This window comes from Salvelinus alpinus, chromosome 23 (assembly GCF_045679555.1).
Source record: "Salvelinus alpinus chromosome 23, SLU_Salpinus.1, whole genome shotgun sequence".
In the NCBI taxonomy this organism is placed as follows: domain Eukaryota; kingdom Metazoa; phylum Chordata; class Actinopteri; order Salmoniformes; family Salmonidae; genus Salvelinus; species Salvelinus alpinus.
In genome coordinates this window covers 24,948,513-24,974,963 of record NC_092108.1, presented here as the reverse complement: position 1 = coordinate 24,974,963, position 26,451 = coordinate 24,948,513, and the positions used below count along the sequence as shown (strand labels likewise).

Sequence of the window (26,451 nt, the reverse complement as noted above, 5' to 3'; positions counted from 1 at the left end):
GTCGAATTACTGACCGGGAGGCCCCCATTGATCATCAGATATCATATTAAAAACGGGTCATTTCTCTCCACCCCATGGCAAAATGAGTCTTGAAAGTGCATGAAATTATAGTGAACAAAACTATTAATGCAACAATTTCAAAGATTTGACTGAGTTAGTTCATATAAGGAAGTCCGTCAATTGAAATTAATTCATTGGGCCCTAATCTAGTGGTTAGAGCATTGGGCCAGTAACCAAAAGGTTGCTGGATCAAATCCCTGAGCTGACAAGGTAAAAATCTGTTGTTTTGCCCCTGAGCAAGGCAGTTAACCCACTGTTACCTGGGCGCCGACGACGTGGATGTCGATTATGGCAGCCCCCAGCACCTCTCTGATTCAGAGGGGTTGGGTTAAATGTGGAAGACACATTTCAGTTAAATGCATTCAGTTTACAACTAACTAGGTATCTCCCTTTCTATAGATTTCACATTACTGGGCAGTGGCACAGCCATAGGTGGGCCTGGGAGGGCAAAGGCCCAGCCACTGGGGAGCTAAGTCCAGGCTTTATTACAGATTGAAAAACTCCTCAGTTTCATCAGCCGTCCGGGTGACTGGTCTCAGACGATCCCGCAGGTGAAGAAGCCGGATGTGGAGATCCAGGGCTGGCGTGGTTACACGTGGTCTACGGTTATGAGGCCGGTTGGACGTACTGCCAAATTATCTAAAACGTTGGAGGCGGCTTATGGTAGAGAAATTAACATGACATTTTCTGGCAACAGCTCTGGTGGACATTCCTGCAGTCAGCATGCCAATTGCACACTCCCTCAACTGAAGACATCTGTGGCATTGTGTTAAAACTGCACATTTTAGAGGCCTTTTATTATCCCCAGCACAAGGTTCACCTGTGTAATGATCATGCTGTTTAATCCGCTTCTTGATATACTACACCTGTCAGGTGGATGGATTATCTTGGCAAAGGAGAAATTCTCACTAACAGGGATGTAAACAAATTTGTTCACAATTTGAGAAAAATAAGCTTTTAGTGCATATGGAAAAGATTCTGGGCCCTTAAATTTTTATTTCAGCTCATGAAACGTGGGACCAGGACTTTACATGTTGCATTTATATTTTTGTTCAGTATAGTTATACAATTTCTAAATGTTCTCTCCGCCCCATGGCAGCATGTCAAGTCGTTTGTCTGTGCCTAGTAGTTTTTAACCTACTAATAACCTATTCATTTATGGTGGAGCAAATCTACACTTTCCTTGTGGTGTAGTGCAAATTTAGTTCTGCTGTTGTAAAGATCGCGGGTCCCCCTCAACAATTTTTTTTTAATCACTGTTTGCACTTCCCTACTTGTCGTTTACCAAAGTAACCCCCTCTCTGGCAGGCCTGGGTTCTATCCTCTGCTTTCCCTCTGCGGAGTGTCTCTCTTTCAAGCTGCTCCTTTTCGCTCTCCACCTGGCTGTCAGCGGCAGCTCAATAATCCCCAACCTGTTCTCTCAAATCGACCCCACCCCCAATCTATTCACACACGCACACACCCATAGAGACCACATGCTGACCACACCGCCCGCGTCACGTGTGCTGAAAAATACATCTACATGTACATCTTATTCAATCATCGCACCCACACTGCTCGCACACATCAAAGAGCGTCTGCATTCCATGCGCTAAAATAGGACTTGGTTCTGTTTGACGCACTGCAAGTCCCACGTCTCCCATCTCCTCATTGGTTTTTAGGAGCATATACCCACATGGGTGATTTGAAAGATGAACTGAGGGCCACACTCCAGTCCAGTTGGTGGTGGTAATGCATCTTAAAGTTGGTTGCCAACTGCCATAACATCCAAAGAAGAAACCTGAAGGACTCGGTTTACCCTTTTATCTGTGGATGAATTGTTGGAGTAGAGGCCCTTTTGTATTTCAGGTAAAATAACAACCCAATGTTTCTATCCCAGGACAAATTAGCTAGCAACAGCAAGCTAGCTAGCTAAATTGCCATAAATGTTTAATGCTTTTTTAATGTTCCCAAATTAATATAGTTGGTTCAGAGTTCGTTTTGATATTTCAACCTGCGTGTCCAGAGCGGATCTGTGGGTGGACAAAATCAACATGCGCACGCAAGTGGTGTGGTCAGCATACATACATACATAGTCAGTCCCTCTCTACCCTTACCTTTCCTTGGCCTCTCTCTCTTACATCTCTCAGAGAAAGAGATCATTTATGGTATTTCTTTGCGCATTGACTTTACTGAACTCTGGAGAAAATGAACATTGTCAGATGTACTCACCCAGCAACAATGTGCTTTCCCCTCCAATAGACATTGTCTGCAGGAACTCGCTCTTTTTCACTCGGTCCACTCATCCAAGTGCCTATGTATTTGTGTCATGATGTGAACAGTACGAACTTGTTACTAAGTCTGGTTTTAAATGACTGTATTGTCTGGAAACTCACTTGCAGTAGGTCTCTTACAGAGAAGCAGTGCAAGGTTAAAGAGGTGCCTAGTTATTCTTCTTTTGTTGTATAAATGGTTACAATGTATATCGCACTGATGGAGTTAAGGTGGGTGTGGCTATATGTAAAGACTAAATTACTTGTAAGTGTGGCTATTTGAAACTATTTGTAAACAGTTGGAATTTCTTGCTTTGAATCTTGAGGTTTCAAAGGGTCTCTCTACAACTGAGATTGGCTGTTATAGACCCCCCCCCCCTCTGCTCTCTGTGATGCAATTTCTTCTCTGATGCACCTTATGTCTAAACCTCTTTACAGTGAAATGATCTTGATTGGTGATATCAACTGGTGTTTGTTAAAGCCGGTGTCTGATGTATTTTAAAATGTATTGTAATTCTATGAATCTTACCCAGTTGATTAACTCGCCCACCTGCCCAAATGTCCAGAGAAATCTACCCTGATTTGATATTGACAAACGTTCCACGTAAATATTCTGCGGTTGGTGTTTTCTGTAATGATTTAAGTGACCATGTGTGCTGTTGCTGTTGAAAATACTAAGCTTCCTAAAACAAACCCATGCTTATTTCGTAAGATAAGAGTTTTAATGAGCAGGCTTTCTTCATGATTTTTAAAAATTGACTGGAGCAAGAATTGTGCTTATTCCTGATGTGGAAACTGCCAGGAAATTCTTTCATGTTTTTTTCCAAATAGTAAACAAACATGCCCCATTCCACAGGTTGTGAGATAAAGGGCGAGATAATCAATAGTTTTCTTCTGAGCTGTTTTGTAGTATGCGTAAATATAAATCTAGCCTGGGCTAAGGCAAGGAAATCATGTTCTGATGCTGATTGGCTTCTTTTTAGGTAGATATGAAACAAGTGTTAATCTCTTCTCAGGAAGGCCAAATCTGACTATGTTATGTCTGTTATCACTGATAGCCTGAATGTTTTGGAAGGCTATTAAGTCTGTCTGGTCAAAGTAATGTTAATGAATTACCATCATGTGTATTGAAGGACTCTGTTGCTGTATATGACAACTGAAATGCTGAATTTTTTCAATGAGCACTTTTTGTATCATCAGGTAGGCTGTTTGATTCAGTGTACTCTCTGTACAACCCTGTGGATGAACTGGTGAGAGCTGTTCAAACTTCTTGCCATTCTCAGTGCAAAAGGTACATAAAGCTGTGAAATCCTTAGATCAGAGAGAGCCTGCAGGTCCTGATTCTTGACCCCTGATTTTAATTTTTAAGTGGCAGCTGATTTCACAGCTGAACCACTTATATCTGTTCAATCTAACCCTGGAATGTAATGAAATGCCAAGGATCTGGAAATCAGCATTTGTCTTACCACTTTTACAAGTGGGTTATCCAACTCCTTTTAAATAATTATAGGCCAATCTCAAAGCTGTCACCCCTGGCAAAAATACTTGAAACCCTTGTTAGTGAACAGCTAAAATAGTTTTTATATACTACAGTAACTCTATTTGAGCAATGTACCAATCAGGCTTCAGGAAGAAGTTTAGCACAATTACAGCAGCCATGAAGGTTTTAAATGATATCACTAAAGCCCTTGACAAAAAAACAGCACTGTCTCAGTGAGAAAGTAAGGCTTTTTACTAGAGGTCGACCGATTAATCGGAATGGCTGATTTTAAATAGGGCTGATTTTTAAAATTTTCATAACAATTGGAAATCGGTAATTTTGGACGCCTATTTTGCCGATTTTTATTTAATATATATATATTTTTTTACACCTTTATTTAACTAGGCAAGTCAGTTAAGAACACATTCTTATTTTCAATGACGGCCTAAGAACGGTGGGTTAACTGCCTTGTTCTGGGGCAGAACGACAGATTTTTACCTTGTCAGCTCAGGGATTCAATCTTGCAACCTTACGGTTAACTAGTCCAACGCTCTAACCACCTGCCTCACGAGGAGCCCGCCTGTTACGCAAATGCAGTAAGAAGCCACGGTAAGTTGCTAGCTAGCATTAAACTTATCTTATAAAAAACAATCAATCATAATCATGGTTGATGATATTACTAGTTTATCCAGCGTGTCCTGCGTTGCATATAATCGATGCAGTACGCATTCACGAAAAAGGACTGTCGTTGCTCCAACGTGTACCTAACCATAAACATCAATGGCTTTCTTAAAATCAATACACAGTGTGTAGTGTGTGTTATTATGTTATAATTAAGTCTATGATTTGATAGAGCAGTCTGACCTGAGCGATGGTGGGCACCAGCAGGCTCGTAAGCATTCATTCAAACAGCACTTTTGTGCGTTTTGCCAGCAGCTCTGCTGTTTATGAATTCAAGCCTATCAACTCCCGAGATTAGGCTGGTGTAACCGATATGAAATGGCTAGCTAGTTAGCGGGGTGCGCGCTAATTGCATTTCAAACGTCACTCGCTCTGAGACTTGGAGTAGTTGTTCCCCTTGCTCTGCATGGGTAATGCTGCTTCGAGGGTGGCTGTTGTCGATGTGTTCCTGGTTCAAGCCCAGGTAGCGGCGAGGAGAGGGATGGAAGCTATACCTTTCACTGGCAATACTAAAGTGCCTATAAGAACATCCAATAGTCAAAGGTATATGCAATACAAATCGTATAGAGAGAAATAGTCCTATAATTCCATTAATAACTACAACCTAAAACCTCTTACCTGGGAATATTGAAGACTCATGTTAAAAGGAACCACCAGCTTTCATATGTTCTCATGTTCTGAGCAAGGAACTTAAATGTTAGCTTTCTTACATGGCACATATTGACATATTGCACTTTTACTTTCTTCTCCAACACTTTTGTTTTTGCATTATTTAAACCAAATTGAACATGTTTCATTATTTATTTGAGGCTAAATTGATTTTATTGATGTATTATATTAAAATAAGTGTTCATTCAGTATTGTTGTAATTGTCATTATTACAAATAAATAAATAAATAAAAAAATCGGCCGATTTTAATCGGTATCGGCTTTTTTGGTCCCCCAATAATCTGTATCGGCGTTAAAATCATAATCGGTCGACCTCTACTTTTTACACACACACAAGGTGGCACTGATAGAGATGGCAGCTTCGCTTCTAGTCCTCAGGAATTTTGCAGTATTTTTAAAATGTATTTCTTACATTGTTAGCCCAGAAAACCTTAAGTGTATTTACATGCAGCCGGGAAGTACTATTGGATATCAGAGTCGTCAACTTACCAGCACTACGCCCAGGAATACAACTTTCCCAAAGCGGATCCTTTGCACCTCCCATGGCATTTGAACTGATTCCAGAGGCCGACCCGAAACAACGCTGCCGGAGAGGGTGCCGGGGCGGTCTTCTAGTGAGGCTTCGGCTGCGCGCACACCACCCACCGCTTCCGAGTATATTACTCGTCCAGTCCCAAGTTAACAAAGTCGCCGAAATCGGGGCAAGAGTTGCTTTCCAAAGAGATATCCGGGATTGTAACATGCTCAGTTCCACTGAAACATGGCTAGCTGCGGACATGCTGTTGGAGTCCGTACAGCCAACAGGATTTTCAGGGCATCGCGCCGACAGGAATAAACATCTCTCCAGTAAGAAGAAGGGCGGGGGTGTATGTCTCATGATTAACGACTCATGGTGTAATTGTAACAACATACAATAACTCAAGTCCTTTTGTTCACCTGACCTAGAATTCCTCACAATCATTTCCCAAGAGAATTGTCCTCCGTTATCATCACAGCCTTCAATATCCCCTCGCAAGCGGATACCAAGACGGCCATCAAGGAACTTCACTGGCCTTTATGCAAACTGGAAACCATATATCCTGAGGCGGCATTTATTGTAGCTGGGGATTTTAACAAAGCTAATTTGAGAACAAGGCTACCTAAATTCTATCAGCATATCGATTGCAGTACACGAGCGAGTAACACGCTCGACCACTGCTACTATAACTTCTGCGACGCATACAAGGCCAGCCCTCCTTTTGGTAAATCCGACCATGACTCCATCTTGTTGTTTCCCTCCTATAGGCAGAAACTAAAACAGGAAGCGCCCGTGCTTAGGTCTATCCAACGCTGGTCTGACCAATCGGATTCCACGCTTCAAGATTGCTTCGATCACGTGGACTGGGATATGTTCCGGGTAGCCTCAGACAATAACATTGACGTATACGCTGACTCGGTGAGCGAGTTTATAAGGAAGTGTATAGGAGATGTTGTACCCACTGTGACTATTAAAACCTTCCCTAACCAGAAACCGTGGACTGATGGCAGCATTCGCAAAACTGAAAGCACCTACCCCCGTATTTTAATCCTGGCAAGGCAACTGGAAAAGTGGCCGAATACAAACATTGTAGTTATTCCCTCCGTAAGGCAATCAAATAAGCAAAGCTTCAGTATAGCAGCAAAGTGGAGTTGCAATTCAATGGCTCAAACACGAGGCGTATGTTGGCAGGGTCTACAGACAATCATTGATTACAAAAAGAAAACTAACCCCGTCACAGACATCGACGTCTTGCTTCCAGACACATTTAAAAAACTTCTTTGCACTTTGAGGACAATACTGCCACCGACGCGGCCCGCTACCAAAGCATGTGGGCTCTCCTTCTCAATGGCCGAAATGAGTAAAACATTTAAACGTGTTAAGCTTCGCAAGGATGCCGGCCCAAACGGCATCCCTAGCCGCAACCTCAGAGCATGCCCAGACCAGCTGGCAAGGTGTTTACGGACATATTCAAACAATCCCTATCCCAGTCTGCTGTCCCCACATGCTTCAAGATGGCTACCATTGTTCCTGTTCCCAAGAAAGCTAAGGTAACTGGACTAAATGACTATCGCTCCGTAGTACTCGGTGTCAGTGTCAGCACGCACTGTCATCATGAAGTGCTTTGAGAGACTAGTCAAGGATCGTATCACCTCTACCTTACCGGTCACCCTAGACCCACTTCAATTTGCTTACCGCCCCAATAGATCCACAGACAATGCAATCGCCATCACACTGCACAATCCCATCTGGACAAGAGGAATATCTAATGTAAGAATGCTGTTCATTGACTACAGCTCAGCATTCAACACCATACTACCCTCCAAGCTCATCATTAAGCTTGAGACCCTGGGTCTCGACCCCGCCCTGTGCAACTGGGTCCTGGATTTCCTGACGTGCCGCCCCCAGGTGGTGACAGTAGGAAACATCTCCACTCCGCTGATCCTCAACACTGGGGCCCCACAAGGGTGCGTTCTCAGCCCCCTCCTGTACTCCTTGTTCACCCATGACTGCGTGGCCATGCACGCCTCCAACTCAAATCATCAAGTTTGCAGACGACACTACAGTGGAAGGCTTGATTATCAACAACGATGAGACAGCCTAGAGGGAGGAGGTGAGGGCCCTCGGCGTGTGGTGTCAGGAAAATAACCTCACTCAATGTCAGCAAAACAAAAGCGATCGTTTACTTCAGGAAACAGTAAAGGGAGCACCCCCATATCCACATCATAGGGACAGCAGTGAAGGTGGAAAGTTAAGTTCCTCAGTGTACATATCACCAACGAACTGATATGGTCCACGCACACAGTGTGGTGAAGAAGGCGCAACAGTGCCTCTTCAACCTCAAGAGGCTGAAAAAATGTGGCTTGTCACCAAAAACCAACACTAACTTTTACAAGTGCACAATTGAGAGCATCCTTTCGGGCTGTATCACCGCCTGGTACGGCAACTGCACTGCCCACAACCGCAGGGCTCTCCAGAGAGTGGTGCGTTCTGCGCAACGCATCACTGAGGGCAAACTACCTGCCCTCCAGAAGACTAACAACACCTGATGTCACAGGAAGGCAAAAAAGATAATCAAGGACAATAACCACCCAAGCCACTGCCTGTTCACCTGGCTTTCATCCAGAAGGTGAGGTCAGTACAGGTGCATCAAAGCTGGGACAGAGATAGACGCGGTTTTTAATCTCAAGGTCATCAGATTGTTAAACAGCCACTACTAGCACAGAGGCAGCTGCCTACCTACAGACTTGATATCATTGGCCACTTTAATAAATGGAACACTAGTCACTTTAGTAATGCCACTTTAATAATGTTTACATATCTCGCATTACTCATCTCATATGTATATACTGTATCCTATCTATTGCATCTTAGCCGCTCACTGCTCATCCATATATTTTATACTTATATATTATTCCTTTACTAGATTGTGTGTATTAGATTTTGTTGTGGAATTGTTAATTTTAGATACTGCTGCACTGTCGGATCTAGAAGCATAAGCATTTCACTTCACTCGCAATAACATCTGCTAAACGTGTATGTGACAAATACTGTTGATCATGCTATACTGAGGCAGAGATTATCGAGCGTAGGTCTTTCTGATCATGGTTTACTATCTGATAGAACTCAATTTGATGGGCTCATGTCTGTTAAATTGTCTTTCTGTAATGGTGTGCCCCAGGGCTCTGTACTTGGTCACCTCTTATTCACTATTATAAATAATTTAGACGTGCAACTTCACTTATGCTGATACTGTTATTTATTGTTTTGCCTCGTCTCTCACAAAAGCTTTACAGAACTTGCAAACTGCTTTTTATACTGTTCAACATACCTTGTATCAATTGAAGCCCATCCTCAATGCTGACTAAAGAAATTGTGTTTTCTAAAGCAAGAAATAAACCTCAATCTTTCACCTTTTACTACCTCTCAGGGCAATGAGATTGAGGCTGTAACCTCATATATATATATATATATATATATATATATATATACATTTCTTGGACTTGTAATTGACTGCCTTTAAAAAAAAAAAAAAAAATGTAATTGCATATTCATAAATTGAAGCTGAGGTTAGGATTTTATTTTAGGAATAAGGCCTGTTTTTCTTTTGAAGCCAAAAGGAAGCTAGTATCGGCTACATTTATGCCTACACGAGACTATGGTGATATTTTATGAATACTTCTGCTCAGTGTTTGTGATAAATTAACACTCTTTACCATGGAGCATTGAGATTTATTTAAAACTGCAAAACGCTTACGCACCACTACATTATATACCAGGGTTGGCTGGCCTTTAGTCACTTGTATACTTTTATTTACAAAGCCATTTTGGGTTCACTACCATCTTTTATTTGGGCATTTTTATTCTTCAGAAATGTGGTTGGTACGTGCTTCGTTCGCAGGACTTTATCCTGCTAACTGTTCCAAATGTCCGAACGGAATTTGGTAAAAGGGCTTTTATGTACTCTGTGCCATCGGCTTGGAATGCCTGACAAAATAGTTATAACTGAAAGAACTTGTCCCGATTTTGGTGTTTTTAAATCATTGAAGGATTTTGAGACTGATTCTCTTGGCCAATTTGGCGTTTGTCATGTTAGTTCTACTTCTCAGAGTGGACATGTGCGTGTATAGCCCTTTTTTCCTGCATGTTCTTTATTTGTTTCTCTGCTATTGATGATGTACTAGTTTGAAATGGGGAAGGCCTGTGAATATTGTTATACTTTAAGATCTTTGATTGGTTGATCTGGAATTTGTTACAGGAAATAATCTTGCTGGTCATGTTAGCATAGTAGCTAAGTGTAACACATTATCTCATGGGAATAAGCTAACAAATAGGTTTAAACTTTCTCAAATGTTTAAGCACATTTTAATCCTGTTCAATGTAGAGTTGATACTTATGTGGATTACAGTAGCCTAGGCCTACAACACTGTTTCATCCGGACAAGTCTGAATGAGTCGTTTTTAATATGGATGCAATTAGCTTGAACATTGTCTTCAAATACTCCTCTTGATGGTATTGAAAACAACATCAAATGAAGAGAAAAGCTCTAGTGACTATAAGGAGCTTGTAAACAGGACTATTTCTCCCTGGCCTGATATTGCAGGTCTGTTTCTTGGCAAGGTAGCACAAACTAATCCGCAGCTTCCTGCTATTCAGATTTTGAATATATCATGCTAACACACAGGTCTATTTACCCATGCCAGATCACATCATTGAGGAAGGCCAGTTGGCATATATTTATTCCTACACTGGAGTCTTATCAGAGACGCTTCAGTGGTTTTACTGCTGTTGAAATGTCATTTCTTTGATTTGTTTGTGAGACCACGCACAACAAATATGACAACGGCTTTAGCTATCTATTTCCATCTGTGGTCCCTGAATATAGCAGAATGCTAATTAACCAGCCACTCTTTCCATCTGTGGTCCCTGAATATAGCAGAATGCTAACTAACCAGCCACTCTTTCCATCTGTGGTCCCTGAATATAGCAGAATGCTAACTAACCAGCCACTCTTTCCATCTGTGGTCCCTGAATATAGCAGAATGCTAACTAACCAGCCACTCTTTCCATCTGTGGTCCCTGAATATAGCAGAATGCTAACTAACCAGCCACTCTTTCCATCTGTGGTCCCTGAATATAGCAGAATGCTAACTAACCAGCCACTCTTTCCATTCTGTGCCCCTATAGCAGAGGAGGTTGAAAGGCGGGCCGCAATGCGTTCCGAGTCCCTGGTCTCTGGCACACACACCCCGCCCATCCGCCGCCGGAGCAAGTTTGCCACTCTGGGCCGTCTCTTGAAGCCCTGGAAGTGGAGGAAGAAGAAGAGTGAGAAGTTCAAGAAGACCTCTACCGGTAAGGGACACACAAACGCAACAAAACACACACCGCCTGCTGTCCCTCAAAGTACCGCTCCCTTATTTACAGCCTCCTAGGTATATCTCCAGTCTTTAATCCTATATCCTCTATCTAAAAATGTCTGAATATTTAATCATGCAGTAAAGATTGAGCAACGTGCTGCTCTGAAATGATTTGCTGCTATTGTTTTTCTAAATGCATCAGGAAAATATATTTTCTTGTTCCGCGCTTGCCAATCCAGAGGTCTAACAGTCAGGGGCATGTGAAGGGCACACATTCTTCATTATACTGCACATGTCCCTGGTTTTCTACAGCATTTATTTACTACTAGCCATGGTGTGTATTCTCCTGACAATCTGACCTCTTCCCCTAACAATCTGACCTCTTCCCCTGAATCTACTGCCCTCGCCTGACGATCCACTGCACATGAAAAGATTGGAAAGATGTGTTCTGAATCAGCTCCCTCACTTTGAATTTATATTGGGTCAGTCAGGTACAGAGCTGAACTCCTGTCTATATTTGGGTTCCTGCTCCTCCAGGCTCTGGTGATGGCTTTGTTATCCTTCTCTGTTCCCAAGAGTTTTCTTCCCTGAAGCTATGCTGGGTAGAACTGGATTTGATGGTGATTTTGTTAGTGGTCAAATGTCCTATGAATGCAGTTGATCATTGATCAGTCAGTAATTCATTGAGCTTGGCAGTGATGCGATATGCACTTTGATGTTTTGTGTATTTACATATAGTAACTTTGTTGTAATATTCCAAACGGATATGGCAGTTTCACCATTAAGGATTCTAGCTTTAAGGTTGAGGGCTGCTAAACTGTGACTGTCAACTTTCCTTCCAGTGCTCTAGCCTTGGGCCCTCAGCCTTGCCTTTCTATCCCACACTGACATGAGTGAACGCTGACACCTTGACTTTACAACGACTCATCACTTTCTGCTGGCCACCATCTTTTTCTCACACATAATTTGTATGCATAATGTTGACTGCATATGAGCCCATTTTTTTCTTCCTTTTTTCTCTTCCCTTTCTCCTGAGCGAAACAGAGCAGCAGAATTTAACAAAGGGAGTTTTTGTGTGTGTTAAATCAACAGTAAAACCCAATGGATAAGACTACTCTCTCTGTGTAGTATTATTTTGTTTAGTCTTATTCCTACTGTTTACACTAATGGCAGCATAATGGCATATTGTGACCTACTAGCTTTTCCCATTGGACTGGCTTCTGTAAGAGCTTTTCACTTCAGTCCCTTTCTACACTGAGGACGATTATTGTTCCAAACACTGCAGAGGACATTGTAGTTGGTTGTTTGGATACATATAGTTTCTTTGTTGCAAATGCATTTTATGTTAGGATGGCTCTGTGAGGAGTTGGAACCAGGGAAGGCTATATGGAGACTGCTGAGCTCATCATGACTTACAGCAGTGACCTTGGTTGCCCCCTGACCATTGATTGAGCAGAAGTAGTGCACCAGGTTTACTCCATCAGTCAGTTGTTCAAGGCCGTCACTGACGGATGGTTGGAAGTGTTCAGTAGGTTACACCGTAGCAAAACGTTTTGCAAAACCTCAAATCAATGATCTTATTGGAATAGTTCAGCTATTACCCCAAGTTTGTTCTTTTGTGGTTGTTCTTGTTTATGATGTTCATCATGATCATTGGGACTGTGACTGCAGGCAAGAAGCAGACAAGCTGCTGGGCATGCAGATGTTCTAGCCAGGTAATTGGAGAATGTGGATTATGTATTCTAGTCAGGCAGATGAAGGCCAGCTCTGGGGGGCTATACTCATAACTCCAGGAGTGGGCTAGCCACAGTGCTCAGAGTCCTACAAAGCCTTGCCTCCTGTCCCTTCGGTTAGTCAGGCCACAGTGTTCTTATGGTAACATAATGCTATTGAAACTAGAGGTTCATGGATCAAGCTTTATTCCATGGGAGTGTGGGGCACTAATCTGGCCACTCCTGGGTTTGTTGTTCTTAATGTAGCCTATTGAAAATATGGATTTTGTTTTTAATGCCACTGAAAATACAGTACAAATATGCAGATTTTGGAATCCTTTTGTTTTTCATGTTCTGTAGACCTTATTTAAAAATGCTTTATACACCATGATTGGGTTTATGTTCAGGATGTACAGGGGTCCTTAGGCTGTATTTGTCTTGAGTCAATTAGTATTTAACCCCTTTTTTTGTTAGGGCAATCCTACATAAATCATGAGTAAAAATTTGCTTCACAAGTTGAATGGACTCTGTGTGCAGTAAGTGTTTTTAACATGATTTTCTTCATGTCTACCTCATTTCTGTACCCGACACATACAATTATCTGTAAGGTCCCTCAGTTACGCAGTGAATTTTAAACACCAATTCAACCAAAGACCAGAGTGGTTTTCCAATGCCTCGCAAAGAAGGGCACCTATTGGTAGATGGGTAAAAAAAAGTTATTACACTTTGGATGGTGTATCAATACAGCCAGTCACAAAGATACAGGCGTCCTTCCTACTCAGGGATTTACAAGCATTTCGCTACACCTGCAATAACATCTGCTAAACACGCACGTATGTCACACGTATGTGACATAAAATTAGATTTCACCATGAGGCCAAAGGTGACTATAAAATAGTTAGCGTTTAATGGCTGCGATAGGAGAACTGAGGATGGATCAACAACATGGTAGTTAATCCACAATACTAACCTAAATGACAGAAGGAAGCCTGTACAGAATAAAAATATTCCAAAACATTCATCCTGTTTGCAAAAAGGCACTAAAGTAATACTGCAAAAAATGTGGCAAAGCAATTAACTTTTTGTTCTGAATACAAAGTGTTATGTTCGGGGCAAATCCAATACAACACGTAACTGAGTACCACTCATATTTTCAAGCATAGTGGTGGCTGCATCATGTAATGGGTCTGCTTGCAATCGTTAAGGACTGGCGTTTTTCAGGATAAAAAAAAAACTGAATGGTGGTTGTCTGCTTTCCACTAGACACAGAGATGATGAATTCACCTTTCAGCAAAACAATAACCTAAACAATATACATTGGAGTTGCTTACCAAGACTGAATGTTCCAAAGTGGCCGAGTTAGTTTTGACTTAAATGTACTTAAATCTATGGCAAGACCTAAAAAAAAAAATGCTTGTCTAGCAATGATCAACGACCAATTTGACAGGGCTTGAAGAATTCTGAAAAGAATCATGGGCAAATGTTTTGTTCAACTACGGTCTCTCTAAACTAGCTGTAGCTTTGATTTCAATACTAGATTCATTCTCTGATCCTTTGATTGGGTGGACATGTGAGTTCATACTGCAAGAGCTCTGATAGGTTTGAGGATGTCCTCTGGAAGTTGTCATAATTACTGTGTAAGTCTATGGAAGGGGGTGAGAACCACGACCCTCCTAGGTTTTTTTATTGAAGTCAATGTACCCAGAGGAGGACGGAAACTAGTTGTCCTCTGGCTACACCATGGTACTACCCTACAATGTGCTGTTGAGGCTACTGTAGACTTTCATTGCAATAGTGTGTTTTAAACAATTATTTGGTGAAATTTTATTTTATTTATTTTTATTTAGTGGAATATCCTTTAGATAAATAACTATACTATTTCTATTTTTATGAAATTCACTGAGGATGGTCCTCCCCTTTTCTCCCTGGAGGAGCCTCCACTGGTGTGTAGATTTGGTGAGACAAAATCCATTCCATTTTGAATTCCGGCTCTAACAACAAAATGTGGAATTAGTCAAGGGGTATAAATACTTTCTGAAGGCACTTCACAAAACCAAAGTAAAACTTTCATGCTGTCTTGTCACAGATGTGACAATCACAACCCGCCGTGATTGTGAGTCCCATAGGGCGGCGCACAATTGGCCCTGAAGGCACTTCAGAAAGGGCAACTAAAAGTAATGCCACCAGAGATGCCACCCATACACTTTTTTTTTTTTTTTACTCGGCAAGTCACAGAAGAACAAATTCTTATTTACAATGACGGCCTACCCCAGCCAAACCCGGATGACGCTGGGCCAATTGTGCGCCGCCCTATGGGACTCCCAATCACGGTGGGTTGTGATACAGCCTGGAATTGAACTAGGGTCTGTATTGACGCCTCTAGCACTGAGATGAGATGCCTTAGACCGCTGCGCCACTCGGGAGTGTTATCACTAGCGTACAAACCATGTCCAGATCTTAAACACCGATGCTTGCCTTAACTAGACTCCAGATGTGAGAGCCACAACATCTGTGACACAAGACAGCATGAAAGTTTTACTTTGGTTTTGTGAGGCTAACGGGTGAGTGAATTGCCTCGCTAAAAGCCTCACTTCGTCCCGGGGCTTGATACTGTAGGGAACGCTCTGTCTCCTATCTGGGTCAATTCACAGCAGAATGGATTTCTCTCTAAAGCTAAGCGTAGCACTTGCAAGTCGATGCTGTTGGAGTGTATTCAATGATGCCAGTTTCATTTAATATGCTCTGAGAAGCGTCTCTCCAATGAATTCATAATCCCCTCATCTTGGTGCAGATCATGAGTAGCTAGCTTGGTCATGATTGCCAAGATTTACTGTGAATGGACTGTGGCAATAATAACTGACTTCACATTGTCACTTGTTCATGCTCTGGGTCTGAACCAACTCACACTAGTGGAAACGTAATGTAGCCTAGCCTACTGTTGAATTTGTTTTCAATATAATTCTGGAACAGGGCAACAAGTGGTGATTTACAACATTTTGTAGTTAGAAGCTGTTCAGTGTTCACAGAAAACATAAGTGTACAGTGATATCCTTTGTCCACATTTTTTAGAACTGCATGTTTGTGACAAACCTGAAGACCTAGCTGGCTGAGGCGTGTTGCAAATCAGTGTAATCATTGCATAACTGCATATATCCCATCATGGCGACGCAAGCAGTTGTCATCTTTTGGTAATTACTTTTTCATTTTGATCAAATTGAAATGTAATCACAGAACACGTTACTGCATTTTCAGACACACAACCACCCTCTGACCCAATTTAACCTCAGCTTGGAATCAAGCTGTTCAGCTTGGAATCATCTGAAATATTGTGACGCTAGTCTGTTCTGATTTTATAAATTCAAGTCATGCTAATCGGAGTAACAATGTCTCTGCTGGATAAAATAATGTAGCCTTTTTGATAGTTACTTTAAGCTTTATATCAATATGTTCTGTCTAGTGTTTAGATTTCTATGAAATTACTTACTGAAATTATAAATTTACTTTTTTGGGAAGGAAAACTGTTCAAAAACAGCTTCTGTGTTGGAATGGTGTGGGTGTACCCCAACAACATAATGGTGTGGGTGTATACTGGTGATTTAAAAAATATTCATTCATATTGTTGCTACCAGATCCACACACAAAAAAAATTCTGTTGGTGCTACATTTGGCTAGCACAGCAAAGAACTACAGAGCTTGTGTGATGTGAAGGTAGAGAAAGATCAGCTTACTTTATTAAGCCAGCTATATAGATTAATTTCTCACCACAGCCAACAATCACTAAACTAAATGTAGCTAGCAATAGTCTGACATAGGGCTGGGCGGTATACCAGTATTGATGCAAGGACCGGTTTGTTTTTACTTTACCTGCTATATTGACTTTTTTGGGGGGTTGAAGTTGCATTCAACAGTATAAAACAATCAGAATGGAGAAAGACCCATTGAAATCACTTAAATGACAGACTGCTTAGCATGCTTGTATTCTTTCTCAAAACAGCAGAAGCCTCATTTCCATCCAACTTAACTGTGATGGAAATGACAGAACGTGGAGGAAATGACAAATCCATGTTATTACTTTTTAATTTTTTTAATGTAGGCTTATTTAATCATGTTTTAAATTACTTTAATCTCAAATGCTCCAAGGTGTGCACAATTGGAAAACTTAGGTGGTATTTCTTTGATGTTTTGTGGCATCTTCTAAAAACAGAGGTCACCGACAGAAACAAAATAAAAAATGATCCTATACGATACCAGGAACATCTGCAAAAAGACCAAGAGATACTGGAAGAAAAAAGGGAGAAGTGATAGATATCTCTGCGCTTACAAAGCGAGAACAAAGAAGCAAGAGACGGCAATGGAAATGTAACCAACGGAATAGAAGACAGACTATATAAAGAACAGTTGGAATGGAGACCTACCTATCAGGCAACACAACACCTTAGTTACCAGATGACTTGCAGCCAGAACATGAGGCCATCATACCTGCCCCTAACTTACCTGCCCTGATGCACACCCTGATACCCCTTCCTCATCTGCAACAGGAATGAGAAGTCTAATACTTGCTGGAAGGACAAATGTTGGAAGAGGTCGCTCAAAAACAGATCTTTGCATGACAAGTGTCAAACTTGATAAAGCTTAACGGAAAACTGAGAAATACAAAAAAAAGGTATTGTCAATTGATGAAGAAAATGGACAGACAAGATTCCCCAAAGACAAAACAGAAAATGAAGGGAACTCCGAACTTGAAGGATTTTGTTTCAAAATGCCATCATTGCAGAGTTAAAGCAAAAGTATCAAAAAATGCGCAATGCCAAGGACAAACAAGTGGCATCAAAAATGCTCAGAGGCAACATCCTGAGAAAGTATGGCCTGGTCAAAGCTGCAAACAGAGAATTTGGATTTTCAGCAAAAGCAATAAGGGCAAATGAAAACAGGCCAACAAGTCTTCAATACTCCAGGAACAAGCAGTGTAACATCATTAGCACAGCCACAAGAGAAAATCACTAGATTACATGAACGTGATGTCAACAGCAGAGCAACAACTAGGGGGAAAAGGACACACTAACGAGGAACAAGAAAAAAATCAGAAGCGCTTCTTGAATGGCACAATTCAGAACCTTTATCAGGATTTTAAGAGGGAATATTCAGAGATTAAAATGTCCTAATATGAATTGTTTAAAATACGTATTTTTTGGTTGTCAAGCCAACAGTCCAGGATAGGGACACATGCCTCTGCAAAACCCTCGCCAACCTCCAGTTCATGGCGGATAAACTACAGTATCAAAGTGATCAGCTGCAGTAAGAATGAGAACCTTAATGAGTCTTTGTGCTGTGAGAACCTGAAGAAAGCAAATTTAGCAAATTTAGAACTTTATTATTAAAAAGCATACCATCAAAACATATTTATTTTTTTATTTAAATAGTGTGATAATATTTTGGCCATATCGCCCTGCCCTAGTCTGACAGACACATTGTTTGTTTATCAAAAGTTGGCTAGCAGCAGTAATTATCCCACTCTAAACCTCGCTCTCCCTCACTAATCGGTCTCGCTTAGCTCTTGTTCTGCTTCCTCAAATGCAACTATATTTTACCCAGGTGTATAGCCCACTTAGTTTCAATTTAAGAAACATACTGTAGTTTTAATGAACCGCTAGCTTTTGAGGCATGTATTATTGCCTCAATAGTACTATGTTACGAGATCTACCTAGTGATTTGTTTACATGTAGTAAAGCTAGACTCATTTTTTAAAATCCTAGCGCGCTCACCTTATGTTAATGTTGAACTGCATATTAAATTACACCAGGATAATAACATGAAGCAAACAAATTGCAACTATTTCAAGCAACTTGTGTTTTTAAATTAAATTAACCTTAATATTCCTTTCTGCACACCCTCATTATGGTGATATTTGATAAGGTCTCTGTCCTGTGCATGTCATCCTTAAGACTACCTTCATTACAAGGGTAGGGCTTTCACTAGCCCTTGATCATGACTCTGTTCCATTACATTACACAAGTCATTGGACGATGGCGTCTTCTGTAGCTCGGTCTGAACATTAACATGCATCACTTGCGGTATGGTTATAGAAGCATAAGGACCTTAACTTTCATATCAGTGAGAAATCATTTTCAAAAAACAATTAAATTGATACACACCTTGTTAGTGTTCCCACATTGCCATATTTCCATGTTAGAGCATTTGTTTACGGAAGACAAGAAGCGACCACCTGTGCTTATTGGCTATCTAGCATGCTCCGAACACCTGTGTGTAAGTGTAACTCAAAGTAGTTTTGTCGGATGGAGACACCATAGCTGTGTGGCTCTTTGCAAAACTGCTGATGAAAGATAAGGGCCATGTGTTTCGAAAGCTGTATCGCAAGTGAATATTGATGTTTAGAAACGTGAACTGTAGGGAGAAGCCAATATGCCGCCTAGAGTTTGAGAGCTTGCACCAATCCATTTCATGACGGCATGTACAGTAGGAGTCATATCTAGTTGGCCTCAATTGTCGAATGGAAAAACCTACAACTTATCTTTCCAGTATCAGCCATTTTAGTTATTAGCAAATTCTTTTCCACACGTACATTCTCAGATGCGAGTGCTTTTCCTATTTGTATTAGTATAATTTCAAATGAAGAAAACATCCCCAATGTAAAGTGTGAGGATTTTGCTAATCCTGTTTCAGTATAGAAATGACACGCCACATGTACAAGTGCATTAGACATGCCCACGAGGCCAATACTAATCCCATGTCTGCATTTAGCATGCGTGTCATAAATAATCTCCCATCCACTGTCACCAAAAGGATAGAGCACAGCTAGTGGAGGCAAGACAAAAATATACTGAAGAGTGACCACAGTGAAGGGTCACTTTACATGGGCTGCAAAGTAGCCATGTACTGTTTGAGTTCCATCTCTGTATGACTGACCGGGCTAGGATGCTAACCCTAATCAAATATTACACTTGTAGCTAGCATGCCAACCACTGGAGGGTTCATTTCTAGATGGGATCCAGATTTTGTCCAATTTACATCAAGTTGATATTTTTTGCATTTTAGCTAACCCTAACCCATTTTATAACCTTAACCTGCCACGTTAACTATGCTAACCTGTTGCGTAAGTTCTCCGAAACCTGCTAGGAAAATGTACATTCTGACAAAAGCTAGATCCCTTCTAGCATTAACCCCTCCAATGGTTGGCATGCTAGCTAAAAGTGTCATTTGATTAGGATTTGCGTCCCGGCCCACTGGAGGAGGACAGTGAGTGTAGCAGAATTAAGTAAATCAGTGCAAAATTGCAATAGGAAATCAGCTGAGATGCTTATGCTATTTAAAATCTAGATGCATTCATGATAGACTACTACTTAAAGTATCAGGGGGATGACATCAGTGGCTACAGCTCACCTCTGCTACAGTCACACCCCTCTCAATTACGCCACTGACTGTGACCGGCATCAATGTAGCAGAGTTAAATACACAATGTATTCTGTGGGTGCTAGATCGACTCGGTTGTCTGCGCTGCTGCCTGCTGAGGTTGAAGCAGAGAAGGTCAGTGAGTGTAGCAGAGGGGTGAGTGCTAGGCTCTTTCTCAATTTATCCTTCCTCGATTCCTCTCCCCGCCTCCTAAAAACCCATTGGAGAAGGTCAGAGGGGAGGGACCTTAACCTCCAATACAGTTGCAATGGGATACGAGTAATCAAGGAAAGACCAAGTGATGTCACCCGCCCTGAGACCTAAAGTACTGTTATCCTAGCCCAACCAAGATAATGGATGCTGCTTTGTGAGTATGAAGTGCTGTTGTGGACAGAGGTTGTATCCTAGGTCAGCCATACAGGAATTGTTACACCCACTAATGATCAAGGACATCCGCTGCAAATCTGTAATATCAGACAAAATGAGTGAGTGACAACCAAATAAAATCAAAACAGGGAATGTTCAATGACCAAACTATTACTTACATCAAATAATCAACACTTTCATATTATACAAAGGACGCCTGTGTAAATGGTTAGTGGGTTTAGACATTAATCTGACTCCTAACGAGATTGAATAGTTAAATAAAGTGTCTAATACAAATAATATGCAGAATGTCAGGGCTGGCCTGGAACTGATACTTGCACAGAGTAGCTAGAGCGCTATAAGCATGGCTGGCCATTCATGTTCTAGGTCTATGCATTGTTGCTTACCAGTACTTTTGTAGCGCTACAACCGACTAATAGTAAACCAATAGCATATAACCCATTGGAGATATACCCTTCAATCTCTCCAGGACTTGGGACTTTCACAGGTCTCTGTATCTGATGTTAGGAAACAAAAAATAGACCAGGACTTGATACATTATTCTCAAGTGATTAATAACATTTGATATTTCATTGCAATTGTTTTCGTATTGCATTGGCAGTTCTCTCTTTCGGACTGTTCATTGGCTAGCTTAGCTACTAGCTAGCTAACATGGTTGTTTTTAGCAGGTCAAGCTACTTAGCTGACGTTACCTATAAGATGGTTAAACAAACAACTTACCCGTGTGCTACACATCATGGCGCTGCTAACGTTACTATCCATGCAGGCAATGCAGCCCGCAGCGATGCTTCTTTGGGAAATCTATCAACTTGAAGAAGAAAAAAATAATATATATATTAGTATTTGTCCCCGTCCATATGGACTATCCCACCCGTGACTACTATGGTCGAATGCAAATTTTGTTCATGAGAAAACAACAACTAGACTAAGTTAGCTAGCTGTTTACAAACGCACTTAAGTTCTTTGGGGTTCCAGGGTTCACTTCTGCTCATCCTCAAAGCTGTTAAAGGTCTGCTATATACTCCAGCATTTTGGATTTGATATCAAATGTTTTATGAGACAACATTACAGAATGTCCCCTTCTGTTTTTACCGTTTTTAGAAATTAAAGCACTTGATATATCTTGCCCCCCCCCCCCCCATTTTGAAGGTGTCCTAATTATTTGGACAAATACACTAAGAGTATTGGAGTAGTCAATAGTGTAGCATTTTATAACATATTCTAGCACGCAAGGACTGTATCAAGTTTGTGACTCTACATACTTGTTGGCTGCAGTTTGTTTTGATCGTCTCGAATTATGTTGTGCCTCAATAGAAATTAATGGTAATGTATTGTCATTGGAGCCACTTCTATTGTAAATAGGAATTAAATATGTTTCTGAACACTTCTACATTAATGTGGATGCTACCATGATTACGTATAGTCATGACTTAATTGTGAATGATTAGTGAGATCCTACCACCAAAAAAATGCTAGCCTCCCCTGTTATTGGTAATGATTAGAGTTTAGCATGTTTTGGGGGTATGATGTTGCCGTGATTGGTGCTTTATCAAATGAAGCCATTTATCAAATGCGACACACACCCAGTATAGGGTGGGAGGCAGGGTTGTGCTCAATTCTGAATTTTCAAATTGACTCCCATTCAACTCATGAGTTGAACTTTTAATTGGCCACACTCCACAGAATGTATAATTTCAGTCACAGGAAGTAGAATTTAATTCTGTGCAATTCAAAGAAATTCCACTCAGTCGTAGAACATGCGTTTCATTGACTCTGACAGGTCACACTTCCAGATACATTCTTTTGTATCCCTTTTCTCTGGAAACAATGTTCTTATACTCTTAACCTTAGTGCTTAGAATAGCCATTTATATTTCCACCAACCATTTCATTTGTTTGGCTTATTTTGTAAGGCTTTAGGGTCAATTGCATTCTGGGACATGTAATATTTTCCACATATTGAACAAAATGTAGGTCATAATGAAATATATTAATTTACAATCTTTACGTACAGGTTTTGTTTTCCTCGATCATTCATTTCAAGAGTTTGTCCTGAGGATCAATTGTTTCATCCAATATTTTATATGCATGTATATAACGACATGTTTGTTTTGTGTACAGTATGTATTTGTATAGACTACACCTAACATAGATTAGAAGAGGCATTTTTGAATTGCAATTCTGTATCCTGTTTACTACTTCAATACAAGAATTTGAGTCTCAATTCTGAATTGAGCACAACTCTGGTGGGAGTTAAAAAAAAAAAAAAATTGCAGTGCTTTTCTCTTCCTGTGCCTGTCTGCTGTACTAGTAATGTAGGTGGATATCCTGCTCATGGCATTATATTTTGGTATAGCGGTCCAGTTCTTCAAAATATAATATTTTTGCACACTGCCCAAATTCCACTTCTCCCATCCCCAATGAGCTTCTCTGGCTAGTCTTTGAAATTTGGATGGTGTATTAAAACATCTGGATGTCCTGGAAGAGTTCATAATGTTGAGAACTTTATGTGATGTGACATATTAGAACACTGAGGTTCACTCTGACTGCATGCACTAGAGACTCACAACAGTTTCTGACCTTTTTTGAATGATTCTCATGTGTGCCTTCTGTTTGGGTTCTAGGTGTATTGGCCCTGGCCCCTACTGTCGAGAGAGCTGTAGCTCCTTATTACACACACACCACATTTGCACACATACTATGCGTTTGAGTGCGCACATACACATAGTCTCACTTCCAGAGCCGGTGGCCTGCAGGGAGATTGTTGCACATAGTGCTGCTCAAGTGTTTTTGCTGATCCTCATTTTACATTCTTAATTGGTTCCTTTGCTGGGGTAGATAAAAAAAATAATCATGTATTATTACTAACATGACGGTAAACTGCCTCTGTTCAGCCCAGCGATAAATGGTTAAGTCCCTCAACTGCTGAGATCTAAATATAGAAGCATTAACTTTGGGACATGTTTTCCCGATGTGCTCATACATAATGCATTACTATGGGAGGTGATGTTGCATTACCTTTTTGCCTTTTTTATTCTCATCATTCTCACAAATTAGGTTAACATCCTCCTTCATGCCTTTTGAAGATCTTCATTGGCTTAAGGCTAGTGCTTTACAACTGGATTAGGTGTTCATTTTGACTATATAGAGGCCACTTTTTCATTTCACTGCCCATTTTACATTGTCACCAGTTCATAATATTTCAGACTAAGTGAAAAGGAATATATAAAAAAATAAAAATAAAAAATCACCCGTCCCTCATGTCCCCATGGTGAATGCATGACCTCTTGGGAACATAGTGTGATGCACAGGACCCATGATTATCAGTGCCCCCAGAGTGCTTATGACGTTAGGGTTCAGTCGCAAGTGTGCCAATCAATGTTGGAAGCCAAGTGAACACATTTATAGAAATAACCAGGGGAAAATGTTTCAATATTTAACATATTGATTACATGGGTGATGCTGATCCCAAAATAAACCTCATCCTTGTTTTCCTAATCTTATGATTTGGCTCTATTACAACCTGTTCAAGGATTTACTGTAGGTTTAATATCGAAGATAGTATTCCTGTTTTTCCATGTACGAATGCTCCTGCACACACACTCTTGATTTGATATATGATTTAACAATCATGTTTCCCCTCAGCGTTGGAGAGGAAGATGTCGGTAAGGCAAAGCAGAGAAGAGCTGATCAAGAGAGGTGTGCTGAAAGAGATCTTTGAGAAAGGTGAGATGCTTTCCTCATTCACTTCATCATGTGCCATAAAAAATCATGGTTTTAGTTGTCTCTCATCGTTTTGTTGAGCCTACAGTGAATGAGTGTGTGTGGACTGAGCTGCGTGAATGTGACTTGGGTGTTCTGCTCAGCTAAATGCCAAATTCCATCACTTTCAGAAAGTAATTTACTCATGATGCATACATACATTTTAGGTACTCAAAATATAGAACACATAGCAGATTGAGACTGTGTGTATACTACTGGTCAAAAGTTTCTGGACATCTACTCATTCAAGGTTTTTCTACATTGAAGATGTCAAAACTATGGAATCATGTAGTAACCAAAAAAGTGGTAAACAAATCAAAATATATTTGAGATTCTTCAAATAGCCACCCTTTGCCTTGATGACAGCTTTGCACACTCTTGGAATTCTCTCAACCAGCTTTGAGGTAGTCACCTGGAATGCATTTCAATTAACAGGTGTGCCTTAAATTAATTTGTGGAATTTCTTTCCTTCTTAATGCGTTTGAGCCAATCAGTTGTGTTGTGACAGGGTAGGGGTGATATACAGAAGATAGCCCTATTTGGTAAAATACCAAGTCCATATTATGGCAAGAACCGCTCAGATAAGCAAAGAGAAACGACAGTCCATTACTTTAAGACATGAAGGTCAGGCAATCTGGAACATTTCAAGAACTTTGAAAGTTAATTCAAGTACAGTCGCAAAACGTGTCAAGCGCTATGATGAAACTGGCTTTCATGAGGACCGTCACAGGAAAGGAAGACCCAGAGTTACCAGCCTCAGAAATTGAATGCCAAATAAATGCTTCAGAGTTCAAATAACAGACCCATCTCAACATCAACTGTTCAGAGGAGATTGTGTGAATCAGGCCTTCATGGTCGAATTGCTGCAAAGAAACCACTACTAAATGACACCAATAAGAAGAGACTTGCTTGGGCCAAGAAAAATTAGCAATGGACATTAGACCGGTGGAAATTTGTCCTTTGGTCTGGAGTTCAAATTGGAGATTTTTAGTTCCAACCGCTAGTGACACTATCTGATTTATTTAGAATTCAAGGCCCACTTAACCAGCATGGCTAGCACAGCATTCTGCAGCGATAAGCCATCCCATCTGGTTTGGGCTTAGACGATCATTTGTTTTTCAACAAAACAATGACCCAACACACCTCCAGGCTGTGTAAGGGCTATTTTACCAAGAAGGAGAGTGATGGAGTGCTGCATCAGATGACCTGGCCTCCACAATCCCCCAACCTCAACCGAATTTGAGATGGTTTGGTATGAGTCTGATCGCCGCGTGAAGGAAAAGCAGCCAACAAGTGCTCAGCATATGTGGGAATTCCTTCAAGACTGTTGAAAAAGCATACCAGGTGAAGCTGGTTGAGAAAAGGCCAAGAGTATGCAAAGCTGTCAAGGCAAAATGTGGATATTTGAAGAATCTCAAATATAAAATATGTTTTGATTTGTTTTACACTTTTTTTTTTTCTTGGTTACTACATGATTCCGTCTGTGTTATTTCATAGTTTTGATGTCTTCATTATAGTCTACAAAGTAGAAAATAGTAAAAATAAAGAAACCCTTGAATGAGTAGGTGTACTAAAACTTTTGTGTTTTGTTTTATCTAAACATGTTTTGGATCTGACAGAGGTTCCCCCTGTTAGTCAGGATATCTTCTGAGGAAGTAGAAAGTCCATCAGGGTTTAAGAGATGCTGATGGGTGAAGTAAGCATTCTGCCTCCCTCTCTGTGGACAACTTGTCAGAACACGAGCCAGTTTCCTAAACCATTGCTATACTACTGGTACTTACTGCTGGCTACAATAAATATAGAGCTGTTCGATCGGGTTCAATTCCGGGCTCTGGCTGGGCCACTCAAGGACATTCAGAGACTTGTCCCGAAGTCACTCTTGCATTGTCTTGGCTGTGTGCTTAGGGTCGTTGTCCTGTTGGAAGGTGAACCTTCACCCCAGCCTGAGAACCTGCTCCAGAGCGCTCAGGACATCATCAAGGATCTCTCAGTACTTTGCTCCATTCATCTTTCCCTAGTCTCCCAGTTGCTGCCACTAAAAACATCCCCACAGCATGATGCTGCCGCCACCATGCTTCACCGTAGGGATGGTGCCAGGTTTCCTCCAGACGTGATGCTTGGCATTCAGGCCAAAGAGTTAAATCTTGTTTTCATCAGACAAGAGAATC

The 26,451-nt window shown here is 40.9% G+C and overlaps 1 protein-coding gene across 4 annotated transcripts in view; it reads left to right on the top strand.

Annotated features, from left to right (window-relative positions):
* LOC139550652 (phosphatase and actin regulator 1-like) overlaps window positions 1–26,451 on the top strand; it is an 87,039-nt gene that overhangs the window by 33,435 nt on the left and 27,153 nt on the right. For all 4 annotated transcript variants that reach the window (XM_071361668.1, XM_071361667.1, XM_071361669.1 and 1 more), the window contains exons 2-3: window positions 10,847–11,011; window positions 24,167–24,247. In XM_071361668.1, coding sequence (XP_071217769.1) covers window positions 10,847–11,011; window positions 24,167–24,247 — 246 coding nt within the window. The remainder of the gene's footprint in view (window positions 1–10,846; window positions 11,012–24,166; window positions 24,248–26,451) is intronic.